The sequence below is a fragment of the Pristis pectinata genome, chromosome 10 (genome assembly GCF_009764475.1).
Source record: "Pristis pectinata isolate sPriPec2 chromosome 10, sPriPec2.1.pri, whole genome shotgun sequence".
Lineage (NCBI taxonomy): Eukaryota > Metazoa > Chordata > Chondrichthyes > Rhinopristiformes > Pristidae > Pristis > Pristis pectinata.
This window is the reverse complement of record NC_067414.1, coordinates 10,886,501-10,908,504: the sequence shown is the minus strand read 5'-3', so window position 1 is coordinate 10,908,504 and position 22,004 is coordinate 10,886,501. Positions and strand designations below refer to the sequence as shown.

The 22,004-nt window shown below is 38.1% G+C and overlaps 1 protein-coding gene across 3 annotated transcripts in view; it reads right to left on the bottom strand.

Annotated features, from left to right (window-relative positions):
• Positions 1–22,004, bottom strand: part of lyst (lysosomal trafficking regulator) — a 176,873-nt gene that overhangs the window by 47,255 nt on the left and 107,614 nt on the right. For all 3 annotated transcript variants that reach the window (XM_052024060.1, XM_052024062.1, XM_052024061.1), the window contains 7 exons: positions 20,362–20,487; positions 17,420–18,113; positions 15,129–15,309; positions 10,218–10,387; positions 8,450–8,680; positions 5,568–5,734; positions 2,888–3,040 (listed from right to left, as the gene is read on the bottom strand). In XM_052024060.1, coding sequence (XP_051880020.1) covers positions 2,888–3,040; positions 5,568–5,734; positions 8,450–8,680; positions 10,218–10,387; positions 15,129–15,309; positions 17,420–18,113; positions 20,362–20,487 — 1,722 coding nt within the window. The remainder of the gene's footprint in view (positions 1–2,887; positions 3,041–5,567; positions 5,735–8,449; positions 8,681–10,217; positions 10,388–15,128; positions 15,310–17,419; positions 18,114–20,361; positions 20,488–22,004) is intronic.

The window sequence follows — 22,004 nt, the reverse complement described above, 5'->3', positions numbered from 1 at the left end:
ATTAATAAGTGGTTGTAATACTCAAAAAAACTTCAGAAAATGATCAAAAAGTAGAACTAAATTGTTCAATCTATGTTTACGTTACACAGTATAATGACAGGGCCAGTAGATTCACAAACAAGTGTTTGATAAATGCTCTTTAACCTGTCTCTACATGTGAATGTAATATATAATAGAGGGAGAGTTTATTCTCAATGTGTCATCACAGCCTTTAAAGTAAATTTTGCAGGCCCTCCCTTTTAAAAAAAACAAACCAAAAATGTTTGCATAAGGCTTTATTGTGAGCACATTACCCCTTCAAACCATTCAATACCAACTTTACATAAAGTCCTGTTAGGACAGATGGCAAGATAAATTGGAGAAAAGTAAAAACAAAATAAAAAGCACTTGAAAATTGGTTCAACCAAATTTAAAACTGTATGCTTTGAATTAAAATAAAATCCAATACAGGACTACTTTGGGTGTTCTTACAAATATATAAATATAGCTTGAATCTATCATAAAAAAGCAGATTTGATTTACTGATACAAACCTTCTTCATTATGTATAAGTCAACTGATGGCTCATTAAGTTTTACTTGGCCAGTTTTTGATCAGCTTCCAACACAGATTATCTTCCAGAGTTCTGAGTTCTGGTGAGTATATGCTGGTCCTCCAACTCCAAATTACCAACCTACACTCTGATCTTCTATAAATGAAATGACATTCTGTCCTTGAACACTAAAATTGCTCAATAGAGTTGGACAGCAAAGAAATGGGCCCAACTCATCCATGCCACCCATGAAGCCCACCTACCCACATTAGGCCCATATCCCTCCACTCCTTTCCTGTCCAAATTCCTTTTAAACATTGTGATTGTATCTGCATCTTCCACTACCTTTGGCAATTTCTTCCATACAACTACCGACCCTCTGTGTGGAAAAGCTTCCCACTCAGATCTCCTTTAAATTTAACCTCTCACACCTTAAACCTATGCCCCTAGTTTTAGACTCCCCCACCCTAGGGGAAAAAAAACTAACTATACCCCTCAATTTTATACACATCCAAAAGGTCTCCCCTCAGCCTCCTATGTCCCAGTGAGAATAAACCCAGTCTATCCAATATCTCTCCTTACAAGTAAAGCCATCCATTCCAGGCAGGATCCTGCTGAATCTCTTTTGCACTCCTTCTATTGCTACCACATCCTTCCTCTAGTGCACAATATTCCTACAAGCTCTATCTATACTCTGATTCCCTGTCTAAATTATACAATAAACTTCAAGTTTTGAACTACAACCTGATAATCTTATTTAAACCAAAATACTTCAGAAGCTGTTTGGAATTCCAACTGAAAGTGCTGGAAATAGGTAGCAGGCCACACAGCAACAGTAGAGAGAGAAAAACAATGATACACAAAATTGCTGTTCACCTCCCATGGGCCCCACAGTTCCAGTCTGGACCTGGGTGTAAGTCCTTTTTGTAGGAATCTAGCTCCTAGCACATTGGCATGGCAGAGTGCAACAAAGGTGTTGTCTCACCACAGAATGCCTGCCGCACTCACAGGAACAGGTTTGACAGCTTGTGTTGGTTGTTAGCCGCCAAGATCATTTAACACACTAAAAGCATGCACATAAAAAACAATTAAAAATGTCGATACTAACTGAAAAATAAATCACTTCTTCACCTCTCTCCTGGCAACTGTCATGGGCAGGCATGGTAGTGTAGCGGTTAGCGTAACGCTATTACAGCGCCAGCGACCCGGGTTCAATTCCAGCCGCTGTCTGTAAGGAGTTTGTATGTTCTCCCTGTGACTGTGTTGGTTTCCTCCCACACTCCAAAGATGTATGGCTTAGGAAGTTGTGGGCATGCTATGTTGGCGCCGGAAGCGTGCATTTCACTGTGTGCTTTGATGTACATGTGACTAATAAAGATATCTCTCATTCATTTTAATGAGGAATAATGTGTTTGCACCAACTTTAACATCAGTGGGCTTCAATCTTACTTCCAATTTTCACACTACTCGCACCTTCATTCAGACCAATTCTGACTCTGAATTACATAATCCCAGCCTTTAATTCTGACCCACACCATCTATCATTTCCCCAACTCTAAATTACACCATTTCAATCTACACCAAGCTCGTCTGATACCCAAAGGAAAAAAATTAAAATTCCTTATTGAGAGGGCAAAGCATTCACCCGAGAATTTCAGGCAAGTTCTCAGATACAGTCCTAGACAGCATAGATTCAGGGTCACTGCCATCTGTATGTCATTTATGAACCACAGGACTCTGAAAATAACTGTGTAAACAACTTAGTGATTACAGTTGTTTGTAATTTGTATGTTGGGTTCAGTGTTATTCTCTTGGAGGTTCTTTCATTTAAAAATAGAAATGACCAAGATCAGCTTTTTTAAATTATGTTTCTTCACACCCATGAATGAAAGAACCAGAGTAAAGTTACAACTATTTCAAGTTTTGTGGCATGGGCTATAGTTGTATAAATTGAATGCATACATAACATTTTCTTACTAAATTACAGTTACTTGCATTGAAGCTAAATTAGCCTACAAGCTCCCAATAACTGCTTTGAGTATTTTTAACTGCCCTGAGAAAAGTCTTGAGAGAGATACTGGTCACAACACTAAGTTTCTGAGGAGGAAAATAATATATACTTTACAGATTAGAAGCAAGCCAATTAGCCCAATGCCCCACATGAGGGTGGCAAGCTTCTCTCCACACATTTACACCATGGGGCTGATTAAAATTCATCACCATACCAAACCAATGAAAAGCAAAAATGGCAAAAGTCCTCCAAAATAACCACAATTCATATACAATTCTAATTGTGAAAATGCTTTGTTCATCATGGTTAGTTACAAAGCAACCAGTTGAAAATTGCAACACTCACCAGCAATACTCTTCCTCTTCTGATGAATAGCATGGTGCTGAGTTGCAGGTAAATGGAAGGAGCTACTCATATTCTGTGCATCTTGATTAGCTGTGGTTTTGATAAATTCGATGCCACTCTGAAGGACCCGGAACTGCAGTACAACAGCCATTTCTACACAAGGAAATACATTGATTAAATTCACACCACAGATACACGCTGAGATATCACTATACAGATAAGAGAATTTTCATTAAAAGCTGTTTATTTTTGATACTTTTGTGACAAAATTGGCTATGTGGTTACTAGTAAAGATGAACATTTCAAAAAGATATCAATGGATTGGTCAGGTGGGCAAGAAAGTGACAAATGGAATTTAATCAGGAGCAGTGTAAGAAAAGCATTTGGGAAAGCAAACAAGGTAAAGGAACACACTATTCCCTTTACCTTCTATTCCTCTTTATTTCTAGGTATATAAAGATATAAATTGAACATACACACATCCCTGAAAATAGCACAACAAGAAGATAATGTGGTTAAGGTAGCACAATGGATAATTTTATTAACCAAGGCATAGAATACAAGAGGAGGGAGATAGTGCTCATTGTCTGAAACACAAATTAAGCTAACTACAGTTCTAGTCACCATTTTATAGAAAGGGTGCGATAGAAATTGAGGGGTCCAGAGGAAATTTACGAAGAAGTTGTCAGGGGTGAAGAAGTTTAGTTATGGGAAGAGATTGGTTAGGCAACTAGAAAGGATGAGCATGCAGGAGTGGTAACTAGTAGGCTCCTCTCTAGTTGGCTTCAGTAACATTACAAAGCAAATTTCAATGTAAACTATTCTTTTAATAATGTTGGCATCTTTTCCTTCATTTAGCTTTGAGCAGTAGACCATAGTATTAAACAATCTGAACTAAATCAAACTAACATTCCGTAGTTAAATGACAGGATGAAAGGTAGTGTTAACAAATAGTTGAGATATTTTGTTAATATGTTGGTGTTTCTTTTAGGTATTCTTAGATGCCACTATCCCTAAGGCAGCTCCCCACATTTAGGCATATAGAAACAGGAACAGGTTGTTTTTTTTTGGATTAGATTAGGTTATGCAGAGTTTTAATCATGGTGTATAATATTATGAGAGGTTTAGACAAGGTGAACAAAAAGTGCACGTTTCCCCTTGCAGAGAGAATGTTAACTAGGGGGCATAGTTTGAGTTAATTAGGTCAGATGGGAAATGGGAAAAAATTGTTTCACTTAAATTATGGGAAGAAGCCTGAAAAGTTGTTGGAGGCAAAAACCCTCATAGTTAAAATGTACAAAAGGAAAAGAGCACAGATGCTAGATTTGTAGAATTAAAAACAGAATATTTAAAAAAAAGTTATTGCTTCAAGTGGATTACCTCCCAGATGAAAAATTAGAGAGAATACAAGTTTTAAGATCTAGAGAAAGAATGGAGGGGAGGACAATAGGGTTGCCATTCACTCTATGGTACAACTTCCCTTTTGCTCTCTTCTTGTACTCTAAACTTGTTTCATCCCTAACTCTGCCCAGTTCTCATGAAAGATCATTGACCAAAACTTTAACATTTTCTTAACAATCAGTTAAACAATTTTTTGGGGTTGCATAAACAGAATGAGCCAAATGGCCTCTGCTGTAATATTCAATTTCCATGATTCTAGGAGAGATTTCAGAAATGCTGAATATACAGCATTTTATGACTTACTATTAAATATGACATAGTTGAATATGGCACCTTATTCCTGGTTCTAGGATAACAGCAAAAAAATCCACAGCAGATAAGTATCCAGGGATGTTAGTCATACAGACTTTCAGGAAGTATTCATTAGGGGCCCAAAAATGAGAATATGTGGAATTGGAAGTAAAACATTGATACAGGGAGAGAATTTGGCAGGAAAAAGAAAATAAATATGTACACTAACTGGAAGGATGCAAGAATGTGCACCAGGCTTCAACTGTTGACCTAGACAAAAGACATGAAGAGCTGTGTATTCATGTTCAAAGTCAGGTGATACGTTAAATGCTGAACTTTAGTTGATAGAAGAAAACTAAAGAAGAACAATGATAGATTGTCTGCTGGCCTGCTCCTGTTTCTATATTCCTAAATGTGGGGATCTGCCTTAGGTAAAGTGGCTTCTTAGAATACTAAAAATAAAGACCAACACCATAACAAAATATCTCATCTATTTGTTAACACATGACTACCTTCCATCCTGTCACTTATCTACAGAATTTTAGTTTTAGTTCAGATTGAGCAGCAGACCATAGTATTAAACAGAGCTAAATAAAGGAAAAGATGCCAACATTATTAATAGTTTACATTGAAATTTTCTTTGTAATATACTGAAACCAACTAGAGAGGAGCCTACTAGCTACCACTCCTGCGTGCTCATCCTTCTTTCTAGTTGCTTCAGCAACTTTTCTAATTTCCTGGTTTGCAACAATTCCTAAAATTACCAAATGTGAATTTGTTACAAGAATCCCCTTCCTTAAAAAATTGGTCAAGGTTTATTTTTAATTGAATAAACAGGTAGCTGGGGGTGATTGGTGCCAATGTCACTTGGTGAAAAAAAAACAAACTAAGAATTAAAATAATCCAGTAATTTCTAAATGTTTTGGTCCTTTCGATTATCAATTTTTGTCCAATGAAACTGTCTACAGTTTGAATTTTTAATAGCTACCTTTAGTTTTCATATCCTTGCTGTTCTGCAGGTATCCAAGCAGTGATAGTAAATCTTCTATTATGCGAAAATACGGTAAACCAGAAGAGCTGCAGGAATGGATGGTAACTGCAACCAATAGCTGCTGAATATCACACAACAGCAATTTGTATTCACTCAATGGAATGCTACAATGAAACAAAATTATTGAATACATTTAGCAAACCAAGACAATTCTAAGGCAGCATGATGGCAAAGATTGCTTTATATAAAACCAAAAACAAACCTCTATTCAGTCTTTTGAAGGTAACCGAGTAACAAATAGGATTGTTGAAGCCAGAAAACTAGCTGAGATACCAGGGTCAAACTACAAGAATAACTTGAGTTTATATACCTTAAAGTAGAAAAAAAATTCCAAAACTCATCGTGTAGACAAAATAGACAATGCTATTTGCATCACTGTTGAAGGATACCCAATGCACACAGCTATTTATGGATAGCAGTGGAGTGAATCAAATTGGCTGAAGGTTACTTATTGTGATTTGAAAATCTCAGGAAGAAGCTGAGATGAATCTTTCATTTGAAGCTTCTGGCAAATGCTTCAATCTGGTATCTTGTACTCATAAGTTGGGTTCTGCAGTCATCTAGGATGGAACGTACTGGGAAAGAGAAAACAAGGAGGTCGGATGGGAGGAAGTATAGCAAGGTAGTTGTCAGAATCTGTGGGCTTGTAATGGATGTCTGCATCTAGAGTGTCCTAGAGCCAACGCCACTATACTTCCTCCCTACACCCAACCTCCTGTAAGGACTCCATTCCATTCTCTGTTCCGCTATCTCTGTCACATTTGTTCCAATGATGAGATATTCCACATAGGGGTGTCTGAAATGTCTCTCACCCACTCTCTTCCCGGACAGAGCAAGAACAGTTCCCCAGTCCTTACCCTCCAGCCCACCAGCCTCCACATTCATTGAATCAACCTTTGCAATTTCTGCCAGCTAGAACAAGATTCTACCACTAAGCACATATTGCCCTCCCCTGCCAGCATTTCAAAGGGCTCGCTGCCTTCACGACTCCCTAGTTTGCTCTTCTGTTCCCATCTACTACTCCCCATCTTATGACACTTTCCCATACAACTGCAAGAGATACAACACCTGTACTTTCACCTCTTCCCTTCCCACCATCCAGGGATGGAAACAGGCTCTCCAGTTGGATCAGTGGTTCATTTGCACTTCTTCCAATCTAGTGTATTGCATGCAGTGTTTACAATATGGCTTCCTCTACATATGAATAATCGTTTTCTGCAGCACTTGCATTCATACCGTAGGAGTAACCTGAGCTTCTGGTTGGCTGTCACTTTAATTCTTTGTCCTACTCCCTCTCTGCCTGTAGCCTCCTGCACTGTTACAACACACTCAAAGCAAGTTTTAGGAACACCTCATCTTCAGTCTGGGCATGCTACAGCCTTCAGTGGTCAATATCGAATTATCCAACTTTAGATAACTCTCTCTTTCTTTCCGTCTATATTTGAAGTGGCCATTTCTGCCGGTCATCATTTTGGCTCAATTTATTTTTCTATTTGTATTGTCTGGTTTTCTGGGCATGTCTCACAGTCTTACTATTAGCAACATATTTCACAAAGAAGCATAATCTGATCCTAACAGCCAGTTAACTGCTATATTTACTCATTTGGTCTCACCCCAGAGATATTCCCTTTGTTCTATTCATCCCTCCCCAACTGCTGAATACTAGTTTTCTGTCTTGCCCAGTTCTGATGAAGGGACTTGGCCCTGAAACATTAACTGTTTCTCTCTCCACAGGTATATCCTTCCGGACTCGGCTAGCTCAGTGCTGCTGAAGCATTCCAGGTGACTGTTACTGAAGTCTTCCACCCATTATACATAATTGCCTTTGCTACTCTCAGGTGCTTCTTCCAAATAATATGCATTGGAGTGGAAATGATTCATCAGCTGATGCAGGGTACTAGATTGCAAGTACTGATGTTTGAGACTTCTTGGGCTCTGGACTCAATGCTAAGGAGTCCTATGCATCTCGTTTCCAACTCTAAACCACTGTGCTGTCACTTCTGTTAGTATTTTGCAGTGAGACAGGACATACCAAAGGATCCTGATGAGGTTATCTGAGATCTTGGTTAAAAGGCATGATACGAATTATTCAGGATGGAAATTAACTGTGAGACAGCTCTCCCAATTAAAAGACACACCCAGTTGTTCTCGGAAAACACTGGGACAATGAGACATACACATTTTTGTCATATCCAAATTCAGCCGATGAGTTAATGCTCGCTCTGTAGTAATAGTTTGAAACATCTGAGAGCTATGCTAGACCATTTCAGGATGCAGTTAAGTGTCAATCACATTACTGTGTGTCTAAAGTCATATAAACACAAGAGTGAACAACAATGACAGTTTTCCTTCCCTTAAGGACAGATGGCGAACCAGATTGCAACAACAATCAGTAATTTCATGATTATCTTTACTGATTCTAGCTTTTTATTCTAGGTTTTGTAATTAACTGAAGTTCTCCAGTTGCTATGGTGGGATTTGAATGCTGTAGCAATGTAGGAAATGCAGCAATCCCTTTACCCACAGCCTGGACCCTAGAAGCTGTAATGAGATAATGACCAAATAATCTGTTTTAGTGATGTTACTTAAGGGATAAATATTGGGCAGAAAGCTTGTAACAGCTCTACATTGCACACAACAGATATTGGTTCAACACCTGTGAGCTGTGGAAGGATGGGAATCCAACAGTTTCTTTCTTCAAGTAGAACACAAGCTGTTTCAAAATTAATAACAGAAATTATCTTACAACCTTTGCAAATACCAAAACTTAACTATAAGAATTTACAATCTATTAAGACCATCCATAATAACTTTCTTACCCATTCTCTAGTCCATTAAGTGCTGCCAAGGTGTTGAACAAGACGTACAGCAAGCCATTATCGAGAAGTATATCAGCTAACTTAGGGCAGGCGTTCAAAAACTGGAGTAGAACATACAATATATGGTGCACTAGTGCATTTTCATAAAGAGAGTTTTCAATCAGGCCCAATACAGGAATAATGCACCTTTTATGAAATGGGTCAATGTGAGCCATAGCCTCTGGATCCAACCTGTTCGAAACAAAAAGGCAAATTACTGATGAGTTGGACCGCAAGATAAAACTTGCCAAATATGTACATTTATAACCCACAGATCTTCCCAACAACATGCACAAGTTACTGGCCACTTAAAGGAAACAAATGTACTCCCAAGCATTGAAGCTCCATCAGTAGTCCGAATCCAGGTTCTGAAGAGATGGCAAATCCAATCACCATATATAAATGATTTATTTGAATGTCACAACAAACCATCCCATTTTTGGTATATGCTTCCATTATTTTGTCCTGCTGTTTCAGCATGTTGACCCATCTATTTTACTTGCAGATTTGTAAGTTATTACACGAGAGAATAAATGCAACTGCATCTCTGCATGCAGCTACAATTTGGTGATCCTAGAATTTTATATACCTAAAGTCATCAGGCAGCAGCTTATATTATCAGGCATTTCAAAAGTACCAACAGTTAAAAGGCTAAAAACATGATATTGGGAAAAGCCCAGATTCTGTAAACTCATTAGCTCAATTTGTTTTTATACATATAAAAGACCCTGCTTCATGTACCCACTTGTCTCCTCCTAAAACTTCAAAAGCATTTGATGGAGACTGGTGTATTTCTTGATATCTTCAGTGCACCCAGAATTGAAAGTTAATCTAAGATTCACCGTGATACTAGTATCAAGTTAATCCTAAATTGACCTGGCACCAGTATCATGGTGAATCAAGTAACTGTAACAATAGATATTGCTCTGGCCTAAACAAAAAAGGGATAGGCATAGAAGGATTCAGAAAAAAAAAGCAAACTCAACCCTAGTAATCAAGACGTTAAGACTGTACAGCAGAGTAACAATGAAAATATGGACAACAAATGGGGTAACAATTTGGACAAAAATTAGCACAGCAGGTGAGGAATGGATGAAATAAACATGAAAGAGCATGTGAGACTGATTTGAGATCAGTATTTGGAGCAAATTGGTCGATTTAATAGAAATAATAGTTAAACGTAATCAATATTATGAAGGTGCAGTTGCAAAGTGACAAAGGTTACAAATGAAATATTCCAAGATATTTGACTTTTAGAAGAGACAAAGGTGGAAAAGGAAGTGGAATGGGACAAGGGTAGCTCTAATATTATAGGATGGCATTAAGACAGAGAGAAAATAGACAGAAAATAATGGATCAGTTTAGACTGAGACAGATAGCAACAAGGGACAGAAAACATTGATGGGGATAATTAAAAGCTATATTGTCGAGTACAAATCAATACATTAGAGGTACAAATTACAGAGGTATCACAACAATTCAAGGAGCTTCACTCTTCACATAGACTGGCAACTCAATCAGAAATCTCAGTTTTATGAACTGTATGTCACCAACTATCTCATTCCCCAGAAACTATCAAATATTAGAGATTTTGACTGACTGTCAAGTTACTAGCTCAACTATTCCAGAGCAATGCGCAACTGAGGTGACAGAAGAGATTTTGATTTTAGGTAGGCTAACTTTAATCAATGAAAATCAATAAAATTCACAACAAACAAAATGGACATACTCTTCATCCAGATCGACTGCCCGGCCCAGCAGCATTTCAAGAAAACACTCCATCAAGCCTTGTGTCCCTTGATGAAGGTAAAGCTGATTGGCCAACAATGAAAACCCATGGTTTTTCAGGAATTTTTCTTTTTGTTCCTTTGTAGCACGTGTGAAATATGCATCCAGCAGCTATCAACAAAACATGTTAAAACTGAATTAGGAAAATGAGATCGAGAAGTGTTGAAATAAAAATATCAGCTACGAAACTATATTAATGGAATCACAGACTCATCCAGAACAGGGAATTATTCAGCCACTGTGCCTGTGCCAGCTTTTGAAAGACCTACCAATTAATCTCATCCCTCTGCTCCTCCTTCCTACTATGGCAATTTTTTCCATTTTACTATGAGACACAATACCCTTTTGAAAGTTACTGCTGAATATGCTTCCACCAGTCAAGAGATGAATTCCAAATCTGAGTGATATCAAATTCTTTGCACCCTTGGCATTTTTGCCAATTAAATTAAATCTGTCACTTCTGGTTACAGACACATTTGCTAATGGAAACAATTTCTCTTTAATCTTGAAGACCTAATAATTCAGAGACATGAGCTCAAATTCCAAAAATGCAACTGCAAAACTTAGAAATGGATAGCAAGCCACTCAATTATACCACACTACTAGGACAGCAACCGTACAGAGAGCGCGTGTGAGAGAATGCACAACAGAGAGGACACAACAGAATGCAGTGCTAACTCTGAACTCCATGGCAGCAGGGACAAGGGAATGGCACAATTACCAGTGATCACCCCTCAACAGTTGATGAACCAATACTCCTCCATCCTGAATAAATGCTAAGTGCACAGGAACCTAGCTGACATAATGGAAAATTGCCCAGGTGTTTCCAGCCCAAAGCAAAGCAGGACAAATCACACATGGCCAACTACTATTCCTTCATCCTATTCTTAACCATGGCAAAGTGATGGAACAGGTCATTACAATGCTATCAAATGGCATTCACCAATAACATGCTGAGAAATATTTCATTTTGATTCTCCAAGAGCCACTTAAGTCTCAAAATTCATTACACCCTTAACGCAAACATGTACAGAAAAGCTGAAATCCTGTAAGACTGAGTGTTGTCAAGGAGCTCCAGTAACATTGAAGTCACTGGGATTTGGGGGTAAATAAAAATCTCATTGGCTTAGATCATACTCAGCACAGAGTAAAATGCTTGTGATAGTTGGAGGTCAATCACCTCTGCCTCAGGACATTGCTGCATTGAAGCCTAACTCCCAATGGCTTCATTAGTTAATTCCTACTTAATGTTAGACATGGAGATGTTCACTAATAATTATGAAACATTCAGTACCATTTGTAACAACTTAAATAATATAACAGTCTCTACATGCATGCAAAACAATGACACGCTAATCTAATAAACTAATATTTGTACCACAAGTGCCAGGCAATTACCACATCCAACAAGAGCATTGAACCATTTCCCCTTGACATTCAATTGCAATACTATTATTTAATTCCCCTACCATAACACCCTGGAGGGAGTCACTTCTGACCAAATATTTAATTGTAACCAGCCGTATGTCACGGCAGGTCAGAAATTTTGCTCCAAGTGATTCACCTCCCAAGTTCCCAAAGCCTTTCCAACATTTCTAAGGCACAAGGTCAGGAGGGTGAAACCTTTTTACTTTCCTGGAAGCAAGCAGCTTCAACACCCAAAATCCTCAACTCCATCCTACAAAGCAGCCCTCTTCCTTCACTCTATCTACCAGTTTAAATATTAACTAGCACATCATGCTTGCAGTGTAGACCATTTACTGAGATAGCAAATTGCTGCAATGATTGTGTTAAAACATTTTTGAAGGTATGATTAACTTTGAAGCACCTATCACTTACAAGGACAATTGCAGAGGGGGTATGAAACACCACCACCTGCAGGCTCCCATTCCTGGCATACTATCCTGCTGTGGAAATATATTACTGTTCCTTCATCACCAATGGGTCAAAATCCAGGATCCTTCTTCCCACATATAGCCCTTCCCATCTAACAGCACAGAGAAAGCACTTTTGTCAGAGACTGCAGAGGTTGAAAGTAAAAAAATGACTCAGCACACCTTTCTAAGAGGCAATTAGGGATGGGAGTAATTCTGGGCTTCCCAGAGATGCTCACATATTTGAATAAATAAAATGTTTATTTCCATTTATTTCCACTTAACCTTCTTTGCAATGAGACTAATCTCAATTTCTCAAGTCTCTCAAGATGCTTCCAGCCTTGAGGAACTATGCCAGTAAATCTCTTCTGCGTCCTCTCCAAGGCCATAATGTCCTTCCTAAAGTACGCATCATACCATGAGCTGACTTTACAGTGCCGCACATAATAAATCAGGGTCAATTACCACATTGGAATGAAGGCAATTATTTACTCCTGTTTTGTTTATTCTAATCTGTAAAACAAAAGCTCAGCAGATGACATGCTCTACAATTTAGGAAGGTAATCACTAAATAAGACTTTTGAATGGTACCTTCACACCTAATATTGGTTCAAATATATAATTATGACCTGGTTGAGGTGTTATTGCTGATTAAAATGGGGTGATAGGATATATAGGAAGAAATAAAAACAGGAAATGCTCAAAACTCTAAGCACATCAGACAGCATCTGTGGAGAGAGAAACAGAGTTAGTGTTTCAGGTCATTTTCTGTTTTTATTTCAGATTTCCAGCAGCTGCAGTTTTCTGATTTTCATGCATAGGAACAAACTGTTTCCCAGTGCACGGAAGTGCAGAACAATAACTGCTAAAGGGAGATGACAGGGAGCAACTCTTCACATTAAGGATTCTGAGGTCACTGGTACATAAAGGAGCCTGATGGCTCCAGGATGGTTACCCCATAGCCTGAATTTAGCGTGGTTATTTGAAAAAGCAGGAAGAGGTAGAAAGTTCTGAAACCTTCAGGAATTAGTCCCATCCTCAAATCAGCACTCAGCTTTACAGAATGGTGAAGGTGACAGCACCTTGGAAAAAAACTGCAGGCCAGAACAAGGGGCAAAAGACTGCAGAGGGTAACAAAGGGTAGAAATGCCTGTGTCATAAGAGAATCAATAATAAATAGGGACTTAAGTGACCATTAACCTAAGTCCCACGTGGTGCGCTGCCTCTTTGGAACTAAACGACAGGAAAGGGGAAGGATTAGGAAGAGTAAGTCATGGTACATATCAAAATTGATTAAATCGGGAGAAAAATGGCTGAGATCCTACCATGGGAGCTTGAGAAGGAGAAAGTTTAAAAAGGGCATCAAATGTAGTAATATTTGCATCACTCCCAGAGCTATATGCCAGTGAGAGCAGGAGGAGGATATGTCAGATTAGTGGATGGCAAGAAGAATGGTGCAGGAAAGTGGTTTTCAGATTTTTAGGACATTGGGACCATTTCTAGGCAGGAGATGGTTGGGCTTCATCAATAGAGCTGGGACCAATATCCTTGCAGAAAGGTTAGTGAATTGCAGTTTTAGGGGTGGAGGGCAGTGTTCAAAAAAATGGCATGAGGAATTAGCTCTGGCATGTAGCATCATGGGAAAAAAAAGGAATATAAACATATGAGGCACCTGTCTATAAAGTGCTGAAATGGACAAAGTGTTGGTGAGCTGCAGATGCAGACAGCCATATGGAATATGATATAGTGGTGATTACTGAGATGTGGCTAAAAAAAATAGCAGAATTGGGCACCAAGTCTTTCAAGGTGAGAAATGGAACAGCAATACTGAGTAAAGAAGAAAACACAGAGAGCGCGTGCGAGAGAGAGAATATGCTTAAGAAGTTTGAGGACAAAATCCATTTGGTTACAGCTAAGCAAAAATGGTACTATTATGTTACTGGGGAGTATAACAAGGAGAGCATTTCAATAAAAGGGTTGGGGAAGAAGAAGAGTTTTTTTTTTCAAATTTTATTCAGAAGAACATTATCAGCACATTGCTGCTGCAATTAAGGAGTCATTGGTGGATCTGATTCTGGGGAATGAATTGGGCCAGGTTGACCATGTACTTGAGGAATGCTAAGGTATAGATTATTAATGTTAAGGGCAAGGAGCAATCTAAAGCGACGCTTGTCAACTGGAGATGGTACTTTGGTGAGATGAGAGAGCATCAATTCATGTGACTTGAATTATCAAAAGGACTAAACTTTAAAACATTTATTTCAATTGATAGTGAAGCAAAAGTGAGCTTTAAACATGTAAGCAAATCCCAAACACTAATTATGGTGAAATAAACCATCTTGCATAAGAATTTAGAATGAAAAGGCCAGTAAGCTCAGTAAGGCTGTCAGATAGATCAATCTTTCTCAACAATCCCTTCCAACATTTCTTTGCTCATTAACATGTGCAACTGCCAACTTTTCCATAATTGAAAACTGCTCCCATCTCCAATATTTTCATAAAAACTTAAAGTTTTTTTTAAACAGAGAATGAAATATTTAAGATTTCATTTCAGGGTTTTGGTTTAGGGAGTGCCCAGCACTTTAATTTGTGGAGACTCCAGGATGATGCTGGAGGAAGAACAACTCTTGAGGAAAGCCTGGGCATTTTTCAAGCCAAAATTCATGCTAAAATTAATAAAAATATCTGTAAACCATATTATTTGTCTGTTCTAGCCTTTCTGACAGACACAACATTGTACTTTCACTGACAATTTGAATGTTCACTGCAAAAAAAAATGCAACATTTAGATTCATGCAATGGAATGAAGAGTAGAATATCAACAACCAATATGATTTAGATTAGAATTTGTTCACTGCAATACTTTTAACGTGGATCACAACAACTGGTGTGAGATATTCCAGTTATCTATTTGTTGTGCAAGTTTTCAGGCTGTCATGAGCAAGTCTCTAAATGGATCAACTGGGTATTTCTCTTACTTTAATTACTCCTTGCTGTATAACTGGAGCTGGATGATTAACAAGGACTATCAATGCTTCCGGTTGAATTAACTTGTCCATTACATCAGCTAGCATTACATCTGGCAAGATGAGCAGGATTCCTCTCAAAAGAGTGTACAGCCCACAGCAGATGAGAATCAGACAATCCTCTGTTGTTGATCTAGGTGCAGAAAACAATGATGTCAACCAGAAGAGAAATAGAAATTGGACTTTTCCATGAGTCCATTTAATACTGTAAACCATATCCATTTTATATTTATCAATGTGGATGTTTTAAACTTCATGGCATTCACTGCTCTGCAAAGATTGTATTCCCAGACTTTTCCCATCATTTAATCAATCAGACACTGACCTAGAGTTTATTTGTAACAGGGACTAGACAGTGAAGCATTCTATACAATGGAATTATTTCAAACCTTAAGTATTTACATAATTAACAGTCATGTGTACTTTGTCAGAACTCTTGGATTTTGAGATTCAATGATTTCTTTAAAAAATTGAATCAGGCCTCTGCTGCAGAATATCTCCCACAAAGATCTGCCCTGTACTGTAGTGAGATTTATTTTATTGCACTTGCAGACTGTACCTGCTGTTAACACAGGTGAAAAGCACAGCCACAATACCTACTACAGATAAAATAAGAGCACCAAACATGGAGTGGTCTATTTTTAAATTAAATTGAAGCTACTATGTAATTCTTCATACTTCGTAGGATAGCAGAGGGAGAAATCAAGCTTTTTTTAAATTCACTATGGTTTGACACTATGGGAAAATTACAGGATAGAACCACTTGACTTTTCTTTAAGTCTGTTTTTCAAATCTAGTGTTTCAGAATATCACATTAACTCTATCATTTATGTATTGTGCAATATATAACATAATATTTCCAGCATTCTGGAAATAAATGGGGTAAAAGCTTGAAGGAATTGATCAGTAGACTTTTCCTCAGCTGCAGCATTCACACACACAAGACCAGTTATTACTTTTTTTTCTTGCTTTTTTGTTACATGTCAAGTATGTATTATCATTCTGCATTAACGTTTAATTACTGGTAAATCCAGATGAAGTCTACACCAACTACACACACTGCCACATAATAACTCCAAATGTTGCTAACAGACACTAGCATAGAATTTGTATCTTCTTGTTATAAAAGTCAGTTAATGTCCTGCCGAGTTCTAGTGTCCCTGTGTGATACCCATATCACACCATGTGTGCAACATGAACATTTAGTGACAGCAGATTTTTTGATCAGATGAAGTCATTAGCAGGCTAGTTTATACTGAACTTCAGCTGGTAGTTCAACAGGGAATTGCCATCTAACTGCAGTTTTACCCTGGCCTCAATCTACTGGTGGAACATCAATGTCCTCAGCTGAGGGGCAGAGTGTACCTCAGTTCTAACGTGTGGTTTTCGTGGGTACCGAGAGCATTGTGCTTGGTACCATGATGTATGGAAGTTTATCGTGTGCACACAGATAATTTATATGTTTTTTTATTAAATCATAATGTTTATAATTTCTAGCACTTAAGATTTCTTTAAAGAAGAATAAAGATATCTCTGAATATCAGAGACATTTAAAAATGATTCCATGGCCATCGACTACTGACATAAAAAGGTCACTAAAACTTAGCTGCAGAATTAGGGTCAAATTCTACCTCAAATCCAAGATCTGGAAGTTTCAGATAAGTAGCTCACGTTAACAATTGTGTGTATGCAAGTACATCGGTGTACAAGCATTCTAAGTCTCATATCATGGAATATTAGTTTCTAAATAGTTACTATGATTGTATGTATCTAAGTTCATTTTGTAAATGCAGATGAAGTCACGAAGAAGCAACATATAGGAAATGAAGACGAGTCCAAGAATAAATGGATAACTCCAGATCTGATGGTGACGGAGACCGAGAAGCTCTGGTGGAACCGTGCAAAGATAGCTCTACCAAACTGGGCAATGGAGAAAAGGAGGTTGTAATTTTGATATTGTCAAATGCTGTGGGGAAAATCAAGACATTGATAGTAAAGATAATATATTTTACCTTCTTAGTCCCCAGTCTCAAATACAGATGCATTATTTTCTTTACAAAAGCTCACTCAGTTTCATTGAGACTAACATCACATAGGAAACTATGTTGTTTGGTCCAGTATGAATGTAAAAGGAATTTATCCCATTTCAAAAATGTTCTGAATAGCATTGGTAGAACAAACTTGGTAAATGATTAAAATAATGTAATTATTAAGTTGTTAGCACAATAATAATTCAATTGTACCTATCTGTTGTACCATCAGTTTGCATGTAGGGTCGTTCATAAAGAGGTGAAAAACCAAAGCTTTCCCATTCTTCAGGAATCAAATTCTTGCCAGCCATACTTGGAAAACGTCCAATAACTAAAGATCCATTTTGGGATGGAAACGCTAATCCCAGGCCAGTAAAATTACTCTGACTTCTTTGGAACATCTGAAGTCCTTGGAGACTGTCAGGTCGATTTACACCATCACCTGGCCCTTCCAGTTTTGGTTCTGGTTCTAAAGCTGATGAACTCTCATCTGGAACATGTTCAACATCAATCCTGAAGTTCACATTTGCTGGGCTACCTGCCTCCACCACAAGTTCCAAGGATTCTTGGGTGTGATCATGTGCAATAACAGTTCTCATAGAAGCTCCCTTTTCAGACTCGCACAAGGTTTTTGCTGACTCACTGCTGCTGAAGAACAATTCGTCCTGTGTTTCTGCAGTGGCCATTTTGGGAGCATTCTCTGGCAAAAAGGTTTGAGAGTCAAACTCGCCATCAGAAGCCTCCTTCACGTCAATGTTCTGTTCTTCTCTTGACGTCAATTTTTGGATTTGCATTTGCGGTGACGTGGAAGGGCTCAATGACAGACTTTGGCCGTGCGGTTCATGCAATGGCAATAAAGGAGATTCCTGTTTTTCATCGCTTAATGTGCTACTTTGTATTTTTTCTCCTAGAAACAGAGGGGGGGGGGGGAAATCAGCATGTTGCTCTATTACTAGCTATTAACATGATCTCATAAAATGATTGATATTTATGTACATTACAGGCGTTTCTGAATTTTCCTACATTTTCCAATGAATTTTATACTTTATTAAAAATAACTTCACACTTTTTCTTATATGTTTTATTCTAAGATTAATTCAATTACTCAACATCCATCATCGTATCTCATTCTAAAACTAAAACAATTAAACTATGGTGTAGCAAACATGACCTCACTAGATAAGAAAGGAGGAAAGGTGAAAACAGAACCACAAACTTTTCTGAATGTCAGAACTAAATGTCATGCTTTTCCAAGTTTGCTGACGATACTAAACTATGTGGGATTGTGAGAAAACAATGCAGAGGCTTCAAGAAAATAGGGACAAGTTGAGTGAGTGGGCAAGAACACAGACGATGGAATACAACATGGAAAAATGTATGATTATCCACTTTGGTGCACATAGCAGAAAAGCTTGAGTATTTCTTAGATGATAAGAGATTGTGCAGTGTTGATGTTAAAAAGGAACCTAGGTGTGCTTGTATGGAGGTCAATGAAGGACAACATGCAGGTACAGCAAGCAATTAGGGGAGTAAAAAGTTTGAGAGAGGATTTGAATACAGGAATAAGGAAGTATTATTGCAATTCAAAAGGGGCTTGACGAGCCTGCACCTGGACTACAGTACACACATTTGGTCTCCTCACCTGAGGAAGGATGTACTTGACACAAAGACAGTGCAGCAAAGATTCTCTAGACTGATTCCAAGGATGGTGGTTTGCCATATGAGCACATATTTGGTAGACTGGGAATGAGAGGAGAACTAAAAGAAACATATCAAGTTCTTAAAGGGCTTTACAGAGTAGATGTGGGGATGTGTTCCCCCTGACTGAGTCTAGGACATGGGGGCAATTTTAAAGTGGCATTTAGGAATGACATAAGAAGAAATTTCTTCACTCAGAAGGCAGTGAACTTTGGAATATTCTGCCCTGGAGGGCAGTGGAGCCTCAGTCATTGTGTTCATTCAAAGCAGATTGGTAGATTTCTGGATATCAAAAGAATCAAAGGGGATGGTGATAGTGCTGGAAAATGGTGCTGAAGTAGAAAGTCAGCCATGATCTTAATGGTGGAGCAAGCCTGAAAGGGCAGATGGTCTACTCCTGCTCCTATTTCTTTATGCGTAGAGGTCAGAGGAGAGCACAGAAAAGATTTATGACAATGGCTCCAGGAAGAACGACTTGTGTTATGGCTAAAAGCTATTGAAATGAAGATTGCTCTCAGAATAGGTTGATTCAAGAAGTGGTAGGCCTTTAAAGGTAACGTAGCGAGAGCTGAGACCTTTAAAGATAACAAGTTATGTAGAGAGAGCTGATAAAAAGAAATTGTTAACCATTTTGGGGGGGGGGGGGGGGGGAGGTTGGTGGGAAGGGTAGAGAACCAGAGATCAGGAACACTTTTACAATTTCTAGAAAACAACCAAGGGCAACATAAAATGTTTTTTTTTAAATCAATGCACTGTAACTGCAACTCAATGTAACTGCACTGTGTATTGAATTGACCTGTGTGATCGGTATGCGGGATGAGTTTTTCACTGTGCCTCGGTGCAGGTGGCAATGATAAACCAATACCAATAGAAGGATATGGGCATTCTTTAGGTAGGAGGGATTAGCTATGTTGGCACAACATTGTGGGCCGAAGGGTCTGTTCTGTGCTGTACTCTTCTATAAGCAGAGCAAGTAACAACAGATCAATAGGAAGTAACTCCACTGATTTGATTTGTCAGGGAGTGGTTCCATTGAAAATCATCATGTTGTGGTCTGAACACTAATAAAAGAAAAAAACAGTCAGAAAATCTGTGTCTCAAATAGTTATTCCGTACTTTGGAGGTTTTCTCAGATTTTCTAATTGGGATATCTCCTTCCAAGGGAAAAAAAATCCACTTGAGATACATGTTGTTTCCTTATAATTCTACTAAAAACACCTAAGCTGTTCTCCAAAGATGAATAGGCAAATACAAATTCCTTGCCTATTTTCTAAAATAACTGAACAAAGAACTTTACAGAATTTAATAAATGAGTAATACAACTTCCAAGTTATCTATGAGGCAAATATTTGTTCACAAGCAGATAGTAAGAGTGAAATGATGTGGAGTAACTTAATTGAGCAGCAATTAAACATGTAATTTAAACTAAATCATTAATCATTTTAAGAACTTCTAACCTTCTGGTGGGACAATGGTAAAGGCAGATGGTGATAGAAAACCAGGACTTTCACTGGATTTTTCACTGCTATTAGAAAACCGCATACATCTGATCAATTTGACCTTTTCTTGAAAGATCTTGCCATCTAAAAAACAGGATAAATGCAAGTTTTTTTTTAATAATGGTTTGTAATATAGTAAACTGCATACCAGTTTTTTTTTTAACCCATTATCCTCAGAGACGGGAATTTTCCATACTCAGTATTTAAATATTTTCACTCATTAAACTCATTCAAGATTTAGGCACTATTTTGAATATTTAGTGTAAAAACACTTCTGTTAATATTTTTGTATGAAGTGCCTCTTCCAGGTGTAGCGATTATTGAATTCTAACATTGGCTTAACCAATGGGGTAAGACACTCAAACTGTATCTATTGTGTTTTCTTGGAATGGCTGAATTTGCTTTAATGACATGTGACCTCTAACTTATCAAGATTTTCCCAGTGGACCTGGTGTCTTCATGAAGGCCTCAAGTTGGGAAACAGTAGAGAAAAGGCATTAATCCAGAGAAACTAGGCAGAGAGAATATATAGTCTAGGATGGGTCGAAGTACAACTGGCATAAAGGTATAAAATTATATTGCAGCATACACCTGGACTTTGAGATGTAAAATAACATCCACTTGTTACACAAAGAAAGTGAAAGTAAACCATAATATTAAAAAGGGGAACTGAATAAAATCAATTTAGCCTATGGATGTTGCTCAGAAAACAAAGTTTAGCTGATTTAGAACATAGAACAGAACAGGAACAGATACTTCAGCTCACGATGTCTGTGCCAAACATAATGTCAATTTAAACTAATCCCATCCACCAGCACATGGTACATATCCCTCCATTCTCTGCCTGTTCACGTGCCTGTCTGAATGCCTCTTAAACACCACTATTGCACCCGTTTCCACCACCTGCCCTGGCAGCATGTTCCAGGCACCTAACATTTCACCGTGTAAATACTTGCCTCGCAAATCTCCTTTAAACTTTCTCCTTTTAAACTTTCCCCCCCTCACCTTTAATCTGCACTCTCTAATATCTGACATTTCTACTCTGGGAAAAGGACTCGACTATCTACTCTATCTATGCCTCTCATAATTTTATATACTTCCATCAGGGTCATCCCTCAGTCTCTGACACTCCAGAGAAAACAATCAAAGTTTGTCCAACTCTCCTTGTAGCTAATATTCTCTAATCCAGGAGACATCCTGGTGAACACCTTCTGTACTCTCTCCAAGCCTCCGCATCCTTCCTGTAATTGCAGTGATCAGAACTGCACACAACGATAGAGATGTGGCCAAACCTAAGCTTTACACAGCTGCAACACAACTTCCCAACTTTTATACTCAATACCCCAACTTACAAAGGCAAGTATACTGTATACCTTATTTACCACCCAATGACTTGTGTTGCCACTTCAGGGAGCTATGGACTTGCATCCCAAGATCCCTCTTGTACATCAGAAGAAATACTGTTTTCTGATTGGTATGCAGATACAATTACCTTATTGGACAGCAAAGCATCTTGTTTTCAATTGAATAATAACAACAACTGTTTTGTGAGTTTAATTACCTTGTCACCTGGAAACATCTTATTTTTATGCCCATTAATA